At 34.6% G+C, this 19,197-nt stretch overlaps 1 protein-coding gene across 1 annotated transcript in view; it reads right to left on the reverse strand.

The window, feature by feature from the left end:
* Positions 1-19,197, reverse strand: part of LOC116557974 (solute carrier organic anion transporter family member 1B1) — a 122,589-nt gene that overhangs the window by 41,591 nt on the left and 61,801 nt on the right. The window contains exons 4-8 of the mRNA XM_032287795.1: positions 14,024-14,165; positions 12,024-12,156; positions 10,444-10,565; positions 8,638-8,784; positions 8,340-8,438 (exon numbers count right to left, since the gene is read on the reverse strand). Coding sequence (XP_032143686.1) covers positions 8,340-8,438; positions 8,638-8,784; positions 10,444-10,565; positions 12,024-12,156; positions 14,024-14,165 — 643 coding nt within the window. The remainder of the gene's footprint in view (positions 1-8,339; positions 8,439-8,637; positions 8,785-10,443; positions 10,566-12,023; positions 12,157-14,023; positions 14,166-19,197) is intronic.

Below are 19,197 nucleotides of genomic sequence, written 5' to 3' on the forward strand. Positions count from 1 at the left end.
TATTCCTTCATTTTTTTTCCATGTCTCTATTATTAAACACAATTACAGGCATACCCATTTTTAGACTGCATTCTAGCCCGGGCAATAAAGCAACACCCCAGTTGTCTCTCCCTCTCCCTCTTCCTCATTCTTCTTCTCCTTCATTTTCTCTTTCTTTTTTTTTTTTTTTTATTTTTTCTTTTTTTTCTTTTCTCTCTTTCTTAAAAAAAAAAAAAAAAAGAGAGAGAGAGCAGTTTAAACAAGAATCAAAGTTTGAGAGGCCACAGAAGCTCTGCCTGGGCTGATGGATGAAAATTTTCTCCTATATAATTTCAGTCCAGGAAGACTTAGAGGCTGATATGGTTTGGGTATTTGTCCTGCTCAAATCTCAGGTTGAAATGTAATAACCAATGTTGGAGGCAGGGCCTGGTGGGAGTTGTTTGGGTCATGGGGTAGATCCTTCCTTGCTTGGGGCTGTCCTTGCAATAGTGAATGAGTCCTCATGAGAAGATATGGTTGCTTAAAAAGTGTGTGGCACCTCACCTCCCTCTTGCTCTTTCTCTCAACATATGATGTGCCTGCTCCTGCTTTAACTTCTACCAGGAGTAAAAGCTCCTTGAGGTCTCCTTAGAAGCTGAGAGAATGCCAGTGCCATGCTTGTACAGCTTGCAGAATCACGAGCCAATTAAACCCCTTTACTTGATAAATTACCCAGTCTCATGTATTATTTTATAAGAATGCCAGAATGGCCTAACACAGAAAATTGGTACCAAGAAGTGGGACATTGCTTGCTATAAGGCTACCTGAAAATGTGGAATTGACTTTGGAACTAGGTAACAAGCAGAGTTTACAAGAGTTTGGAGGACTCAGAAGAAGATAAGATGAGGGAAAGTTTGAATTGTGACCGAAATGCAGATCATGACGTGGACAATGAAGTTCATGCTGACAAGGTCTCAAATGGAAACAACAGTTATTGGGAGCTGGAGCAAAGGTCACTCTTGTTATGCCTTAGCAAAGTAATTGGCTGCATTGTGTTCATACCCTAGGGGATCTGTGGGAGTTTCAACTTGAGTGATGACTTAGGACATCTGATGGAAGAAACTTATAAGCAGTAAAGCATTTAGGATATAGCTTGGCTGCTTCCAACATGTTATGCTCAGATATGAGAGCAAAGGAATGACCTAAATTTGAAAGTTATATTTAAAGGGGAAGCAGAGAATAAAAGTTTGAAAAATTTGCAACCTAACTCTTTGTCAAAGAAAGAAAAAGACTCTAAGTCAAAAACTGTCTCAAGTTGCAAAAAGGACATTATAAAATGATTTTTAAGTTTATTCACCAGGAATATACAATTATAAATATATATTCACCCAATCTCAAAGAGCCAAAAGCTGTAAAGCCAACATGGACAGAACTGAAAACAGAAATATAGAGAAGTACAATACAATCATCTCTTAGTATCTGTGAGCAACGGATGTAGGACTCCCTATGAATACGAAAATTCAAGGATGCTCAAGTCTCTTATATAAAATAGTGTAGTATAGTTAGCCCTCCATAATAGGCTGACTTTATAATACTAGGAGGCCTTAGTATATCTCATTTTCAATTGTAAATAGAATGATCAGACAGAGTATCAATGAGGAAACAGAAGACTTGAAAAACATTATAGACCAAGTTGATATAATAGACACATAGAGAATACTTCACTCAATAAAAACAGAATGTATATTCTTTTCAAATGGAAATGGAACATTTTCTAAGACAGACCACATGTTACATCATGCAACAGGTCTTGACAAATTTAAGATTAAAATCAGGCCGGGCGCGGTGGCTCAAGCCTGTAATCCCAGCACTTTGGGAGGCCGAGGCGGGTGGATCACAAGGTCAAGAGATCGAGACCATCCTGGTCAACATGGTGAAACCCCGTCTCTACTAAAAATACAAAAAATCAGCTGGGCATGGTGGCACGTGCCTGTAATCCCAGTTACTCAGGAGGCTGAGGCAGGAGAATTGCCTGAACCCAGGAGACGGAGGTTGCGGTGAGCCGAGATCGCGCCATTGCACTCCAGCCTGGGTAACAAGAGCGAAACTCCGTCTCAAAAAAAAAAAAAAAAAAAGATTAAAATCATACCAATTATCTTTTCTAACTACAATGGAATAAAACCAGAAATTAATAGTAAAAAGAAAAGTAGATGATTTCAAAAATATGGCTATTCACAAGCTCTTCAATAATTAAATTGTCAAGAAATCAAAAGGGAAATTAGAAAATATTTAGATGCAAAGCAAATCAAAAACAAAACACTCTAAAACATGAGATGCAGCAAGAACAGTAGTAAGAGAGAAGTGTTTAACAACAAATTTCTACATTTGTATGGTAAATTTTATTCTCAAATCCACCAAACAGAGATTATTTCTCTAATTTATGGTCACTAGCAGCATCTGGCATGATTTGCTCTCAATACACACTGATAAAATTCACATAATTATGCTAGAAAAGTAAACAATTATCTCAAATAAATAACTATTTTACACCTCACAAAATTATAAAAAGAAAAACAAACTGAGGCCAAAATTAGCAGAAGAAAAACAAAGATTAGAGAAGAAATAAAGAATAGCGAAAGAAACAAAAAATATCAGCACAACAAAGTGTTGGCCTTTTTGGAAGATAAGCAAAATTGACAAACTTTTCACCAAGAAAAAAAGACTCAAACAAAATAAGAACTGAATATGGAGACATTGAATTGATGCTAGAAAAATAAAACAATCATAAGAGACTACTATGGGAAATTATACATCAAAAATTAGATACAAAAGAAATAATAAATTCCTGGAGAAAACATAACTGCTTCTTCTGTGCCACTAAAAAATACTATTTCTGGAATTTAAAAAAATACAACATGAACTTCATAGTACATTTAGACCTTTAGCAGCAGAACATACCAAAGAGAGTAAAGAATCTCAGAGCTTGAAAACCAGTTTTATAATCAACTCCATCAGACAAAAATATAGCAAAAAAAAAAAAAATCCTTAAAAATGACCAAAACATCTAGGAATGTGGTTTCTTTCAGTCTCTAGATTATGGAGTCATAAGAAACTTTAAGGATCATTACAGATGACACTGTATAGAAAGGATTATCAATGCTGTCAAAGAAAATCATGATAGGGAGAACATCATAAAAGACTAGAAGAATTACACCATTTAAGATGCTATTGTTGGTATAAAAAAAAAAAAAAAAAAAAAAACTTGAAAATCATCAAGTACAAAACAATACATTTCTACCTGAGAAAATTTTGTTCAGATGTTGTGCATGAATTGGTAGAATTCACAACATGGCTAATCAAGACAATTATGAAAGAGATTATGGATATTGAAAAAAACCGTGGGTTGTAAAAAATTTCAAGATATAGGTATTGGAGAAATTCAAGAGCTAATACATACCTCATCAGGGAAATTAACAGAAGATGACTTGATGAAGATGGGTACCCATGAACTAGCATCATATGATGACTAGGTCTGCTAATACGTTTTACAAGTTTCTTACTCTCTCTTTTTCTCTCTCAGGAATTCCAATGGATCATAGGTCTGATTTCTTTACAGAAAGAAACCACAATTCCCGGGGAGCTAGCGCACTCCATTTGGAGGTTAGGGTACATTCTTATTTTTTGAATTACCAGATTTCTTATTGATTCTTTTTCATCTTGAAGGGCTGGTGTTCCTTTAACAGTGGTAAAAATTGAGTATGGTCAGTTGGGTTAATTTCTGTGTATCTTCACAGGGATAAGACTCTGTACAAGATTTTTATTTGTAGCTAGATTCTTGTTCTCAGTTTCACAGGCAATGTATGCTGGCAAACTATTTTTGAAGCCAGTCACAGTGGCTCAAGCCTGTAATCCCAGCACTTTGTGAGGCCCAAATGAGAGGATCACTTGAGACCAGAAGTTTGAGATCAGCCTCAGCAACATAAAAAAATCCTGTCTCTACAGAAAATAACAAATATTGGCCAAGTGTCGTGGTGAGCGCCTGTAGTCCCAGCTATTTAGGAGGCTGAGGTGGGAGAATATCTTGAGCCAAGGAGTTCAAGGCTGCAGTGAGCTATGGTTGCTTCTCTGCACTGTAGCCTAAATAACAGAGTGAGACACAATCTCAAATATATATATATGTATGTGTGTTTTGAATTGAGCTATGGTCTACGGCCATACCACCCTGAACGCGCCCGATCTCATCTGAATTGAGCTATGATTCAGTAAATAGTGCTTAAGAGTAGAGGCTGGCAGATAAGCTGTTACTCAGGGGCATAGCTCTTTTGTTTTTCAGTGTGTTTACAACAGTCCCTGTCATAGCAGAAGAGAGAGATGACCCCGTTAACAGGCCCACTCCTGGGCCTTGGGGGAACACCCTCTGGCCACTGGTACCACATTCGTGTTTCCTTTGTTAGGTGTTCTGGGCCATGGAGCTCCCTCAGGCAGAGGCAGCAGCAGGCAGACAGGACACAGTCTTCCTGGACTAGGCTTATGAAAAGAGGCATGTCTTATTCTGCACTGGCCCATGAACCCATGCATCTCCCCCATCTCAGTGTTCTCAGATTGGGGGCTCTTCCTCTGCTTCAGTGCTGGGCACCAATCTTAGCTTGCACTCCATAGCTATCCACTGCAACCTTGAGGTTTTGGGTCTATCCTTTGGCTCCACTGTCTGGTCTCTCTGGTTCCTACACTGGGGGATCTGAAGTGCTCCAGGACACTGAGGAAGTACTAAGGAAGTACTCAGGTGGGGGTACTGGAAAAAACCTCAGGCTGAGCATTGGAGGTTGAGCTGTGCACATGTTCTTGCAGGTGTGGCCAGGCAAGAGTACTGGGAGAGACTGGCAGTCAGAAGAGTCTACAGTACAGTCGTGTCCCAGCTCACAGGAAAGTTGGCAGTGCGCAATTTTGGCTCAGTGATCAGGTGAGTTGAGAGCTACCTGGTGGAAGAAAATGAGCCTTGAAATATTTGGTGCCTATGGTTGCATTCTGCTATAGCTACCCTACATGCAAACTACCCTGGGTTCAATGCTGATGGTAGATCTGTTTCTGCCTACTCTCTGGGCAGATGCCCCTGCATGTTCCAAAGTCTTCGGGGGTCGTGAGTTCTCTTGTAGCTAGGATCCCAGATGTCAGCAGTGAGAGTAGGCTGTCCCACTGCCACTTTACTCGCCCCTTAGCTAGAAGCCATTCAGGGCTGGAAACTATCTCTGGTATTCAACAACCCTGCACAGGGTTTCCAACTTTCACTCTCTTTAGCCTCAGCGTCTCTGTCACCTCTCTATTGACTTTCAGTGCTTTCTCTCAAAAAATATGTTCTAAGTACATTAGTTTACTCAATATTTTGGGCGTCTTCAGTGGAAGTGATGCTTTCTGAGTGTGTCTAGTTGGCCATTTTGTACCATCTAACAAGTTTTATTTCTTATAATAGATTTGTGTATATTTTATGGTAGTAAATGAAAAAATGGTTTTGTATCTAAACATATTTTATGCATTCATGACATACCTTTTTTTTAGGGTTTTCTATATTTCTGCACTATGCAATTCATCTACAATTTTTTTCAAATTGTCACAAATCCCCCCAAATTTTTTCAATATATTGATTGAAAAAAAATCTATGCAGATGTGGACCAGGGTAATTTAAACCTATTGTTCCTGGGTCCACCGTATGTTTCAAAATCTGTTAAGAAGGTAGATTTTATTTTAATTGTTCTTACTACAATAAAAGAAAAATAACAAATAAAAAAAGCATATGCATACAGAAACATACACACCATAGAAGTCTGTGGCACAATTATATGGTGCCATTACTCTGATCTATAAGAAAATTCATTAATCTGAGATAATATTGACTTGATGAAAAACTATCTAGAAATAATTTATTTTTAAGTTACACATATTTGGGTTTAAATTTGATTTATATGATCATATTGTGTCATAATCAGCAACTCAGACAGACTTCAGGAAATGATTGGTTAAATCAGGGACTCCGTCTACATGCAAAATATTTATTCATCACCTGTCACAATGTAATTTCGATTACTTTTTTTTTCTGTTCTTTCACTGTTCTACACATAACAACTAAGGGTCATAATCTCACTAGATAAGACCTGAGAAAAAGTTTTTCTTGGCTTACTCACAGTCTTAAAAATTGAAAAATTCTATGTAAAAATTTTGGTTTTGGGATTTTCTTGGAAACTAATCAGAAGTCCTTGTCAATTCAGGGCCTAAATTTGTGCATTAAAAGAATAGGCCAGAGCTGAGGAACACATGGGCTTTTGGATGTGTGGGGAGAGCAGTCCATAATCAGAAAATTCTTCCTCTTCTAACCGTCGCACCCTTAATTCCTGTTCCTGACACTCTTTACTCATTTATTTTATCTCTTTAGCTATTTTAGGCATTGGAGTTTGCCAAAGTATACTTTCTAATAAGTGAAGCTCATAATCATCCCTGAATAAGAGAAGATATAATAATATCTGAACATTCGATGTTAGAAATTGTGATAAATTCTAAAATAATGTAAACATTTCTGAATACAGAGGTCATAAAATCATTAACCTAAAAGTATTTATCATTTATTTCTGTACTCTTTGTGACAAAGCAATGATGAAACTGGAGTTGAATGAGTAGAAATAATTTACATAATGTGTAGCTACTCTAAGAGATATGTCTAAAATTGAACATATAAAACATTATATCAAGTGTTTTCTTTATGGCTTTAGATTAGCAAACACTTTCCAGTTTCTGGCTGCTGTTGGCCCACTGTGATGTGTACCCCAACTTAGAAATGAATCCTTTGATCTCTTTGGAATGATCTATTGAAGGCCTGGTGAGATAGAAAATAATATTTATTTATTCACAAATGTAACTAATTATTATTTGCTAAGATATATGACATTCTGTCATGTGGTAGAGATGGCAGGTAAGCACACAAATATTAATAGCTAATTGTGAGAAGAGTCACAATAAAGGCATGCTCTTGGTGTTTAATTTGGGACCAATGGAAAGTGGTGAAGTAAGACTTCTCTAACAAGAGCCACATTGAAGAAACTTCAAGAACTATGCAAATGAAAAAGAGAGAAAAGTTTTACAAAGTGTAAATGCAGGGAAGTGTGAGATTACAGGACACAGTAACTCGGTCAATGATTGAATAAGGTGTAGATATTCATCAAGAGAAGGAATATAGTGAAACAAGCGGGTTTGGAGTTAAGATGAGGGTATTAGATTTTGACATATTGTGCCTAGATGCTAGTAAGACATCTAAGAAGGGAAAACATGAAGAAGAACCAGAAATATCAATTAACACAAATGATAGAAGTATACTCATTTACTATCTATAGTAAATTATGTAGAAGTTGATTGGGTTTCATTAATAACAGAAGCAGATTATACCAGATTAAGAAGTGGATGGGAGGTGAGAAGGTGAGCTATCTTATCAAATTTAGTTGATATTTTCCTGGGTGGGTGGCTCCAAAGAGGAATAAAAAAAAAAAAGAATCAGCTAGAAAGTTGTGTGGGAATATTTCAAAATGTAGATATGTATAAAGATGGGAAATACTTGAGTGTGTGCTGAAGAAAAGAGAAGGTAGAGGCAAAGAATCAGGAAGAGACTCTAAACTCCAGGTAGATCTATTTTTCCACTGAGTTGGGAAGAAGATAAAGATAGATATGGTACAAGAATATTTTCAGGAAAAGGGGCCTAAAGTTGAGACAATTTTTATAATGTGGCGTCTCTTTCATCTATGAGATAAGAAGGAAAGTATGCTCTGAGAATGAAGAAGAAATCATAGATTTTATTTACGTGTCCTCTGCTTTATTCCTTTGTTCAACAAGTATTTACTGAATGTTGCCATTAGCCAAGTCCTCTGCTAGAACCAGGGAAAATGATCATAAAGTATACAGTGAAGTCTCTCAAACCACTCCAGCCATAAGTCAATGCAGCAGCCACAAGAAGACTTTAGCAAACTTTAAGTTCTACACATCAACATCCAAACCACTATCAGCTGAAAAATCAAATTTACTTGACTGGTTAGTCATTGGGGAGGGAGACTTTTTGTATTTGGTTATTTTGGACCAAGCTCATGAAAATAAATTTGTTTATATCCTCTCATTTTACAGTTAGTTGTAAAAGATAGTATAAATAGGAGCTGAATTTTATATTTATTCTGACTAATAATGCATTTATTTCCTACTTGTAACTTTCTAATTATAGTAAGCAAAGAACTATTGAAAAAGTAAATTCAATTATTTAGAAAAATGTTTGTGTGTGTGTGTATGTGTGTGTGTGTGTGCGCACGCACGCTTAGAAAAACATTATCATGGTACCTTGTTCTGGTTGTACTTACTTAGATCTACATATCCAATATCCACATACATTTTAGAAAACAGATATCCCAATGTAAAGCCAATGACTGGACCAATCACTGCTATTGCATTCAACATACCTGAAAATATTACAAAGCAATTTTAGCAGATGCCAAGAATGCATGGTTCTTATTCACCATGTTTTCAGAAGAAATACGATACAATACATATACCCAAATATATGTTCTAAAAGGTAAAATAATAAGTTTAGTAACTCTACTATTTTAGAGTTAGATAGAGGGAAAGTGATAATACAATTTAATATTTGGTGTACATTACCTAAATACAAAGAAGAATGCCCTTCTGTAGCAAAATCATCAATGTAAGAAATTCCCAATGGTGCTATGGGAGCCTCCCCTATTCCACGAAGCATATTACCCATGAGCACAACTATCCACATGTATGACCCAGATTCCTTTAAACAACCTATGTAGACAAGAGAGGGTTTCATTTCAAACATGAATTTTAGCATTCCTATTGCAAATTTAACTACACGTAAACTCTTAATTATTCTACTAATGTTTTTTATTTTCAAGTATAACTAATTTATATTCACTTTGCAAACTTTGAAAATATAGTACATTGGTCCATTCAGATGCTGCTAATAAAGACATACCTGAGACTGGGTAATTTATAAAGAAAAATGGTTTAATGGACTCACAGTTCCTTATGGCTAGGAGGGCCTCCCAATAATGGCAGAAGGTGAAAAAAGAGCAGAGACGTGTCTTACATGACTGCAGGCAAGAGAGCTTTTGCAGGGGAACTCTCATTTATAAAATCATCAGATCCTGTGAGACTTATTCATTAGTATGAGAACAGTATGGGGGAACGACCCCATGATTCAATTATCTCCACCTGGCTCCACCTTTGACATGTGGGGATTTTTACAATCAAGGTGATATTTGAGTGGGGACACAGTCAAACCATATCATATAGAAAAGCACAAACAAGTAAAACTTATCTGTAATCACATTACACACAGAAGATCACCTCAAGGGTTTTTATATACTTCCAGATTTGCACAAAATATGTGCATTATATTCATTATGTCCATTATATATTTAAAAATCCAGCTCATATTATTAAATGCTATATGCAGTTAATGCTATAGTATAATAATTGTTCCATGTTGTTAAGATTTCTTTAATATCAAATTTTTAATGACTGGACAGTAGTGTGTTGAATAATTTTCAAAATGTATTTCTTATTTTTTAATTTCAATTTTTTATTGTTTTATTCTGTAAGATATGGCTATAACTGTAAATAAGTCCTTTTGCAGATTCCTGGTTATTTCCTTAAGATTAATCAATAATAATAGAATTTCAGACTAAGTAAGTATATTTTTATTCTTAATATATATTGATAATGAAGCTCCAGAAAGATCTACAAATGTATACATTCCCAGCAATATATAAAATGTGAAATCTTTTTTGCCTCTACCTCATTTTCGTATATTTTTAGTCTTTCTCTATTTAATAGTTTTAAAAAAATTTTTTAGTGGTACAATTTGTAATTACAATTTGCAATTTGTGTTATGATAGGCCAAAAATCTGCAAATGATATAATCATTTGCCTTTTGCATTGAAAGCAAAGTTACATTATTTACATATTTGTACCATTGCCTACTGTTTTACTTTAAATGCATATGTTCTTTGTCAATTTCCTACTGAAAACATTCTCTTTTATGATATACTTCTAAATGCTTTTATATATAATAGAGTTATCCCTTGGTATATTAAGGAATTTGTTACAGGACTGCCTGTGTGTTCTCAAATTCATGCACACTTGAGTTCTGTAATTGGCCCTGTGCAACCCAAATTTAGAAAATGTCAGACATTCCTATAGACAGGTTTATTAGCCAGTTTGAATGGACAAAATTTGTATAGATATGAAAACGCATAGTTTAAACCTGTGTTGTTAAAGCGTCAACTGTATACATTAACACTATAATTATGTCTGTATGTGAAAGTCAAATGTTTTTCCTATTCGTTCTTAAATTTTGCTAATAAATATCACAATAATTTTTAGAAGTGTAATTAAATCTATACATTTTAGACGACTTTTACTGTCAATATTAATTCTTACCTTTTCCAACTATTTCAGGTGATGTTCTATTGAGTGATAAAATTGGATTAATTAAACAGGTGGCTAAGGTCGATGTTAAATTTTTTGATGAATTGATATTAGTTTCTTTAGAATACCTGTAACTGTAGGAACATCACTGAATTAAACATTTTGCTTATCTATTGAGTATTTTCACCTTTCTCAGAAATACAGATAAAAATTTCCCATTATTTACACCATTATCTTCTCCAAATTACCAGAATCCTTTCTGTCAATTTCCCAGCATGTGCTGTAGGAGATGTGATGGGTAACAGTGAAATGGGAGTGTCCAGTAAGAAAGGTAACTCAGTCCACCCCAGGCAAGGTGAGTTATCATCTTGATATTATCCTAGGAGTGGTTATATTTTGATCAAGTTATGAAGTATCCTGGTTTCACCTTTTTAAAAATAATTATTAATTGCATATAACTATTCATCCTTTTAAGTTATCTTCAAATATGATCAAGCAGTCATATTTTCTTTCATGGACACATACACACATGCTCTAAGGCCTGACTCTTCAAAATGTGGTAAAAATAAAATCTAATCCATTTCAACTTGATGAGAGAAAACGTGATAGGAATAACAGAGATGTTACTGTCCATAAATACTTAGGTATCATGTGAGCTCTAAAGGCAGCCTACTATATACCAGACATTATGCTCAGCTTCAAAGAAATAGAAATAAAACATACAGATTTTGTACTTAGGAAATTTTACAATAATATAAATATACATGATAAAAGATATAATAAGTTTAATATACAAGGTCCTGAGTTGTAACAAAGACAAAGGATATGATCAGCTTTGCTTGGAGGTTGCAGGGATAGATCAGAGAAGACAGCTAAAATGAATCTTGAAGATGAATAGAACAGTGGACAAACAAAGGTATTCAAGGCTATAGAAATAACAGGTGCAAAGGTGTCACATATTACGGCATAGATAGAGAAATGCTGCTCTAGACTGTGGTCATTAATTTTAGGGTGGAATGGAAGATGAATCTGTGATAGTTGCTTTAAAGTTTTATTTTCCATACAAATCATGAAGAATAAGAAATGAAGATTAAAAAGGGAATTAGGGGGCACTGACAGTATGGTGCCAAAAGCAGAGGAAAAAATGGACATGATGATGAAGACACAAAGAAAGAAAATGAATCAACAGAGTACAGTATGATGAAAATAAGCCGGAGCAGTACCACGGAGAAGAAACTTCTTATATGGGCCAAATATGGGGGAGGGGGATAGAATTAATACGATAAGTAAATGGCATGATTGCTGGATAGGCAAAGACATGAAGTATATATGTTAATACTAAACACTCATAAAAAACCTATTTATTTCATTTGAAACTCTACTTTTTGTTATTTCAAAGTCTAAAGCTATGATAAATAAAGTGACTATAGAGACAAGCATACACTATTTCTATATATGCTTAGTGGGTATTCTTCTCAAAAGGCAAATGCCTATTTAAAGGCATAAATAAAATTCTTCTTATAATTTACAAGTTACTGATAATTAGTGGCACAGAGGTTTTTGTTTTGTTTTGTTTTGTTTTTAACACTTACTATCCCATGAAGAAATGTGGTAAAGCAGTCAAAACACCTCCAAGTCCCATAATGAAACAACCGATTCCAATTAACTTTGGTCTGTGTAGTTTGGATCCAAAGTAACTCACAAATACAATCACAAGCAAATTTCCTAGAAAGAGAACAAAATTATGTTGATACAAGTTAGTCCAATTTTGTTTCTAGAATTGAAAGCCCCAGAATGAATGCAGAGTTCAAAACATAGTGCCTTCCCTCAAAGATGATATAATTTAATTAAGAAGGAAAATTCATCTACGTTAAACTAATCATTGAAAAGTTGTTTTAAATACAAAAAGCACTTGAATTACTTGGCAATATTAGTAACATTTTACTGAAAAATTTGGAGTTGACTCGATTAGATTGGAATGAAGAAAAATGGAGATGAATCTTCCTGATCTGATGGTAAGGTGTTCCTTCATGTATTTCTTTATTTATTCTTAATATTATTTAAATTTCTAACATGTACCTGATGTGAAGCTCAGAGCCAGAAATAAGAAAGTTATATGAAAAATAAGAAACCATGGTACCTGTCTTCAAGAAGTTTCATAGTAATGGTAAAAATAGATAGAGGGACAGAGGTGCTATTAAATCGCAGAAAGAGGAAACTTAAGAGCTTGCAGAAAGGTTCCTGGAGGAGAAACCACTTGATATGTAATGTCATGTATAAATCACTTATATTAAAAAATATACATAGAGCGTATCAAGCGGAAAGAGTGATGACCACTTCTAATCCTTCTAGAGCCTCATGCATAATGATGAACAAATAGCAGTTAAGGATTAATGAGCATTTCTGAAAAAAGTAGCATAAAAATAGTGTGGAAGAAAAGCATCAGGATGAATAAGTACATTTTTTACTTTATAAAAACTTAGGCGGGGTGAGGTGGCTCGGCCTAATTACGCCTGTAATCCCAGCACTTTGGAAGGCTGAGGCAGGCAGATCACAAGGTCAGGAGATCGAGACCAGCCTGGCTAACATGGTGAAATCCCGTCTCTACTAAAAAAAACTACAGAAATTAGCCAGGCATGGTGGCGCATGCCTGTAATCCCAGCTACTCGGGAGGCTGAGGCAGGAGAATTGCTTGAACCCAGGAGGCGGAGGTTGTAGTGAGCCAAGATCGTGCCATTGCACTCCTGGACAACAAGAGCGAAACTCCGTCTCAAAAATAAAAATAAAAAAAAAATTTAGTATCTTTAGAAATACAAGGGCACATTGCATCCATAAAATCAGAACTGGCAGCCTAAAAGTAACAAGGGAATAATAAAGTACTATTGTAAATGTAAAAAAGAGATAAATATACAAATTAGAACTTGATAGGATAAGATGTATGGTGGCATCAACAAAGATTAATGAAACATAAAGAAAAACAATAGAAATTTAGAAGAAAAAAATTTAAAGAAAAAATTCTCAGAAAATTTAATATTCAACTTATAAATGGTCTAGAAGAAAATAAGAGAACAAGGAATGACAAAAATATGAACCAGAAAATTATTTCCCTGAGCTATTATTGGAGAAATCCAAAATATCTTTAATATTTCAAAGAAAAGACTTTGTGTGCTCAAACAATGGAGTTCTAATATAGGTTGCTCCGAAAAGATTTCTTTCTCTTTAAAAATAACATCTTCTCCCAAACTTTCTTCATCTTGTGAGAGGTGAGGTAAAGTATGACATGATGTAAGTTTGCAAACAGTGAATTTGTGTAGAATCAGAATTTCTGAACTTTCCCACTATCAACATTTTTGGCTACACCATTCTTTGTGCATTATAGAGTATTTAGCAGTATCCCTGACCTCTACCCTTAGATACGAGTAGCATCTCTCTCGTTTCCCAACCCCTATCCAGTTATAACAACAAAAAATGTCTTTAGTTATTGCCAAATTGCCTGTGAAAGATATCCCAGTTCATAACCAGTGATGTAAAGCATATATATATTTTTTTAACTTTCCAAGTATGGTTATTAAAATAGAAAAAAAAATGTTACCAATTTCAAAGCTTCCATCAATTAAACCAACAAGAGAAGAGGATATGTCAAATCTCCTTTCTATGTGAATGATGGCACTTTTCATAACAACAGCACCTAGTGTCCTAGCAATAAAGCTGAGTGACAGAGCTGCCAAGAACATCTAAGAAAAAGCAGAAGAAAAGGGGGAAAATGTTAATTAAAAAAACTATATAACGTCAATAGGCACATGAAATTGTAACAGCTTTTCTTCTTTATTTAAAATCATTATTTGTATCTTAAAAACCATACTCAGTTTTCCCTTTTACCAGGTAATACTACTCAGCCATTTTAATGTTATTATCACTACATGAATAAAGCATCATTTCTAATTTGGTTATAATATCAAAACATTAAAGCATTACAGTTAATTTTGTTATTTACAGTTAAGGTTGTTATTTTTAAATCAGTCTTATTAACTGATTTATAGAAAGCCAGATAATGTTCTCAGATGACCACAATGATGAGCTATTCTTTATTTTCACGTGAATAACATTGGCTAACTGGGAGGAGAGTGGCAGTATATTCTCAAAGGTAGCATTTCCAGGAAGCCAGCTGAAAAATAGAACTTTGCAGAGGCAAAAACAAACAAACAAACAAATTCTATGACCAACAAAAGTAACTGATATTCAGTGTAAGATGCAGTGGTTATAGATGTTTTATTTGATAATTTCATGTTAATAAAATGTATTAATTCATCATTTCTCTTACAGCGCACATTTACATCCAAAAACAAATTTATTTGGGCTCTCTACTATTCATATTACCCTGTTATATATTACATGTTTAGATCTCCTGCCTCAAATTTATATGTAGAAACTCTAATTTCCAATGTGTTGATATTTGGTGATGGGATCTTTTGGGGGTAATTAGGTCATGAGAATGGAGCCCTCTTGATAGGATTAGTGCCCTTATAAGATGAGAAATTAGGGATTTCCTCTATTTCTCCCTCTGTCTCTCTCTCTCTCTCTCTCTCTCCCCCCCTCCCCCGGCCTCCCTCACTCACTCCCTCTCTCCCAAGACAGGACACAACAAGGATATGGCCCTCATCAGAACTCAATCATGCCAGCACACTGATATAAAAATTATCAGCCTCCAGAAATGTGAGAAATAAATATCTGTTGTTTAAGTCACCAAGTCTGTGCTATTCTGTCAGCCTGAACTGACTGAATGACCCCTTCTAATTTCCTCCTATATTCCCAGTGGTTTCTACCACCACACCTAGCTTCAATTATTACTATAGCCTTCTGAGGCATTTTTCTGCCTCTGTGCACGTCTGCCTAACAGTCTTTTCTCAACAAAGTAGCTAAAGAAGTCCTTTATAAATCAGAAATAGACTATGCTGCCCCTCTGTCTTCCCTTGTGACTTATAGTAATATCAAGTTTTTACAATGACCTACGAGACCATGAACAACTTATCCTCTTATTTACACCTCCCCACAAATATTCCTCTTTATATTTCTAATCTTGTATTTTGTTACTCTTGTCCTTGGTCATTCCTCTCCAGCTACATTAGACCTTCTTGCTGTATATTGAGCATTCCATTCCATTATATTGCTCCAGGATTTTGTTCTTGCTTTTCACTTGACATAAAATGTTCTTCCCCTTAGTCGTATTTCTATCACTCATTCCTGCATACCCTTAAAAGTTTTGCTCAATGGAACTTTCACAGTGAGGCCTTCCTCAACCACACTCTTTAAAATTGAACTCCTTTCTGCTCACAATACATTTCTTTCTTTATGTGTCTATTTTATATTGCCACAGCAGAATATTAGCTTCATCAAGTCATAGACTTTTGTTTGTTTTGTTCATTGCTCTGTCCCCAGTGATTAGGACAGTGCCTGTCACATAAATGCTTAAGAAACAGTGAGTGAATATATATACATATTGAGTTATATATAGAGAGAAAGAGAGCTACAGGAGCAAAAAGAAAAGAAGAAAAATGAAGAGCCTAAAAGAAATTATGGAACAACATCCAGCAGGGCAACATATGCATTACGGGAATACCAGAAAACAAGTAAATGAGAAAGGCCTGATAACACAAATTATGGCCACCAAGTTTTTAAATCTGAGGAGATAAAGGAACTTAAACACTTTAGAAGCTCAAATAATTCCAAATAAGGTAAATCTAAAAAAACTCTATACAATATAATCAAACTGTCAAAAGTCACACACAAACAGAGAATCTTAAAACCAGCAGCAAAAAACCACTCATTTAGTACAAGGAAGTTCTTCATAGATTACCAACAGCTTTCTCAGAAGTAACCTTGTGGGCCAGAAGGGAATGGGATGATATATTCAAAGTCCTGGGGGTGGAAAAAAACCTGCCAACCAACAATACTATATTCAACAAAACTCGTAAGAAAATTCAAGATTTTCTAAGACAACAAAAATTATGGGAGTTTGTCAATACTAGACCTATCCAGCAAGAAATTCTGAAGGGAATCCTACAAGTTGAAGCAAAAGAATGATAAGCAGCAACAGAGAACCACTATAAAATATTAAATTTTCTTTTTTTTTTTTTTTTTGAGACGGAGTTTCGCTCTTGTTGCCCAGGCTGGAGTGCAATGGCGCGATCTCGGCTCACCGCAACCTCCGCCTCCTGGGTTCAGGCAATTCTCCTGCCTCAGCCTCCTGAGTAGCTGGGATTACAGGCACGCACCACCATGCCCAGCTGATTTTTTGTATTTTTAGTAGAGACGGGGTTTCACCATGTTGACCAGGATGGTCTCGATCTCTTGACCTCGTGATCCACCCGCCTCGGCCTCCCAAAGTGCTGGGATTACAGGCTTGAGCCACCGCGCCCGGCCTAAATATTAAATTTTCTGATCAAGGTAACTATGTAGACAATATAGAAACTGGGGGTATTGTAATATATGTGAGTAAATGATACAGTACAGAATTTTTAAAATAGCATAAAAAGTAATTAGAATTATCTGTTAATCTATATACAAAAGATGTAATTAGTGTAATTAGTAACATAAAATGAGAACAGGCAGAGATATAAAAAAGTTTTTATACGCAATTGAAGTTAAGTTCTAATATTTATTTCATATCTATTTAAAATAGATTATTAAAACTTTAAGATTTTCATGTACTCATAATGATAATACTCATGACAATATAGAATAAAAACAAATGGAAATGAGCAGGAAATAAAACTATGTCATTGCAAAATTATTAAAAACACAAAGGAAGACATCAAAAGATAAAAAGAAAATTATAGAAGAGGAAGAAAATAATCAGCAAAATAGCAAGAGTAAGTCTTTTTCTATCAGTAATTAAATGTAAATGGAGTGAACACACAATGACATAGAGTGGTTGAGTGGTTTTTATAAAAAGATGAAACTACAAGAGATTCAATTTTTATTGAAAAGCACATATAGTCTAGAAATAAAAGGAGGAAAAAGCTATTTCATGCAAAAAGGAGCCTACAATAACAAAGGATGCTTATATCAGACAAAACGGTTTTTAAGACAAAAGCTATACTGAAAGACAAAGAATATTATACAAAGTTAAAAGGGTCAATATGCCAGAAAGATATAAAGGAAATACAAGATATATCTTGATTGCTTTATATCTTGTATATCCTCTTGAACCCAGGTGTTTGAGGTTACAAGTTTTAGGCTACAGTGAGCAGTGAGCAATGATCATGCCACTGCACTCCAGCCTGGGTAACAGAATGAGACTATATCTCAAAAACAAAAACAACAAGGAAACAAATTTTTTAAAAGTTGAATTTTCACGCACTAACAATGTACAGTCCAAAAATGTAATTAAGCTAACCACACTTACTACAGCATAGAAAATAAAATATTTAAGAATAAACTTAACCAAGGAAATGAAAGATTTATACACTGAAAACTATGAAATATTGATGAATGAAATGAAACACAAATAAAAATTTCATGCTTAGTCAGAAGACTTAATGTGATTTAAATATCCATACTATCCAAAGCCATCTACATATTCAGTGCAATCTCTATCAAAATTTCAATGACATTTTATATAGAAAGAGAAAAAGAAATGAAAATTCATGTAAAACCTAAAGGCATTCTGAATAGCTAAAAGAATCTTGAAGAAGCACACAGTTGGATGTTTCACATTTCCTGACCTAAAAATGTACAGCAAAGCAAGAGTAATTAAAATGGCATTTCACTGGAATAAAGATAGAAATGTAGATCAATGGAAAAGAATAGAGAGCATAGAAATAATCCCTGGCATATATGAACAAATGTTTTTCAACAAGCTGTCAGGATTACATAATAGGAATAGGATAGCCTCTTCAAATGGTGTTTGGAAAACTGGATACTCACATGCAAAGAAATGAAGTTGGGTCCTTATCCTATACTATATGCAAAAATTAACTCAAAATGAATTAAATAACTAAGTGTAAGACCTTAAGCTTCCAAAAAAAAAAAAAAAAAGAAAATAGAAGAAAAGCTTCAGGACATACATATATATATGTGTGTGTATATATATATATATATATATATATATATACACACACACACACACACACACATATATATATATATATATTTTAATATGACACAAAAAGCACAGGCAACAAAATTAAAAATACACAAATCAGACTATATCAAACTTAAATCTTCTGATCATAAAGGAAAACAGCAGGGTGAAAAGATAGCCTATGGAATGGCGCAGAATAAATGCAAACCATATATGTGATAAGGAGTTAATATCTAGAATATACGGACTTTTACAGGAAACAACAACAAAAAACAACCCAATATAAAAATGGGCCAGTGACTTACACAGATATTTCTGCAAAGAAGATATGCAAGGGGCCAATAAGCACATTAAAAGATGATCAACTTTACTAAGTATCAGGGAAATGCAAATTAAAACCACAATGAGCTATCACCCCACAATCACCAGAAAAGCCACTATTCCAAAGCCACTATTCCAAGAATAGAAAATAACGAGTGTTGATGAGGATAAGGAGAAGTTGGGAACTTCATGTTTGTTGATGAAAATGTAAAATGTTTCAGCCCTTATGAAAAATAGTTTCGAGTTTCCACAAAAATTAACAGAATTGCCATGAGTCATTAATTCTATTTCTGAGTATATACTCAAAATAATTCAAAACAGGATCTTGAAGAGATATTTGCACATCCATATTCATTGCAGCA

This window comes from Sapajus apella, unplaced genomic scaffold, assembly GCF_009761245.1.
Source record: "Sapajus apella isolate SASKATOON/1434 unplaced genomic scaffold, GSC_monkey_1.0 scaffold2, whole genome shotgun sequence".
Lineage (NCBI taxonomy): Eukaryota > Metazoa > Chordata > Mammalia > Primates > Cebidae > Sapajus > Sapajus apella.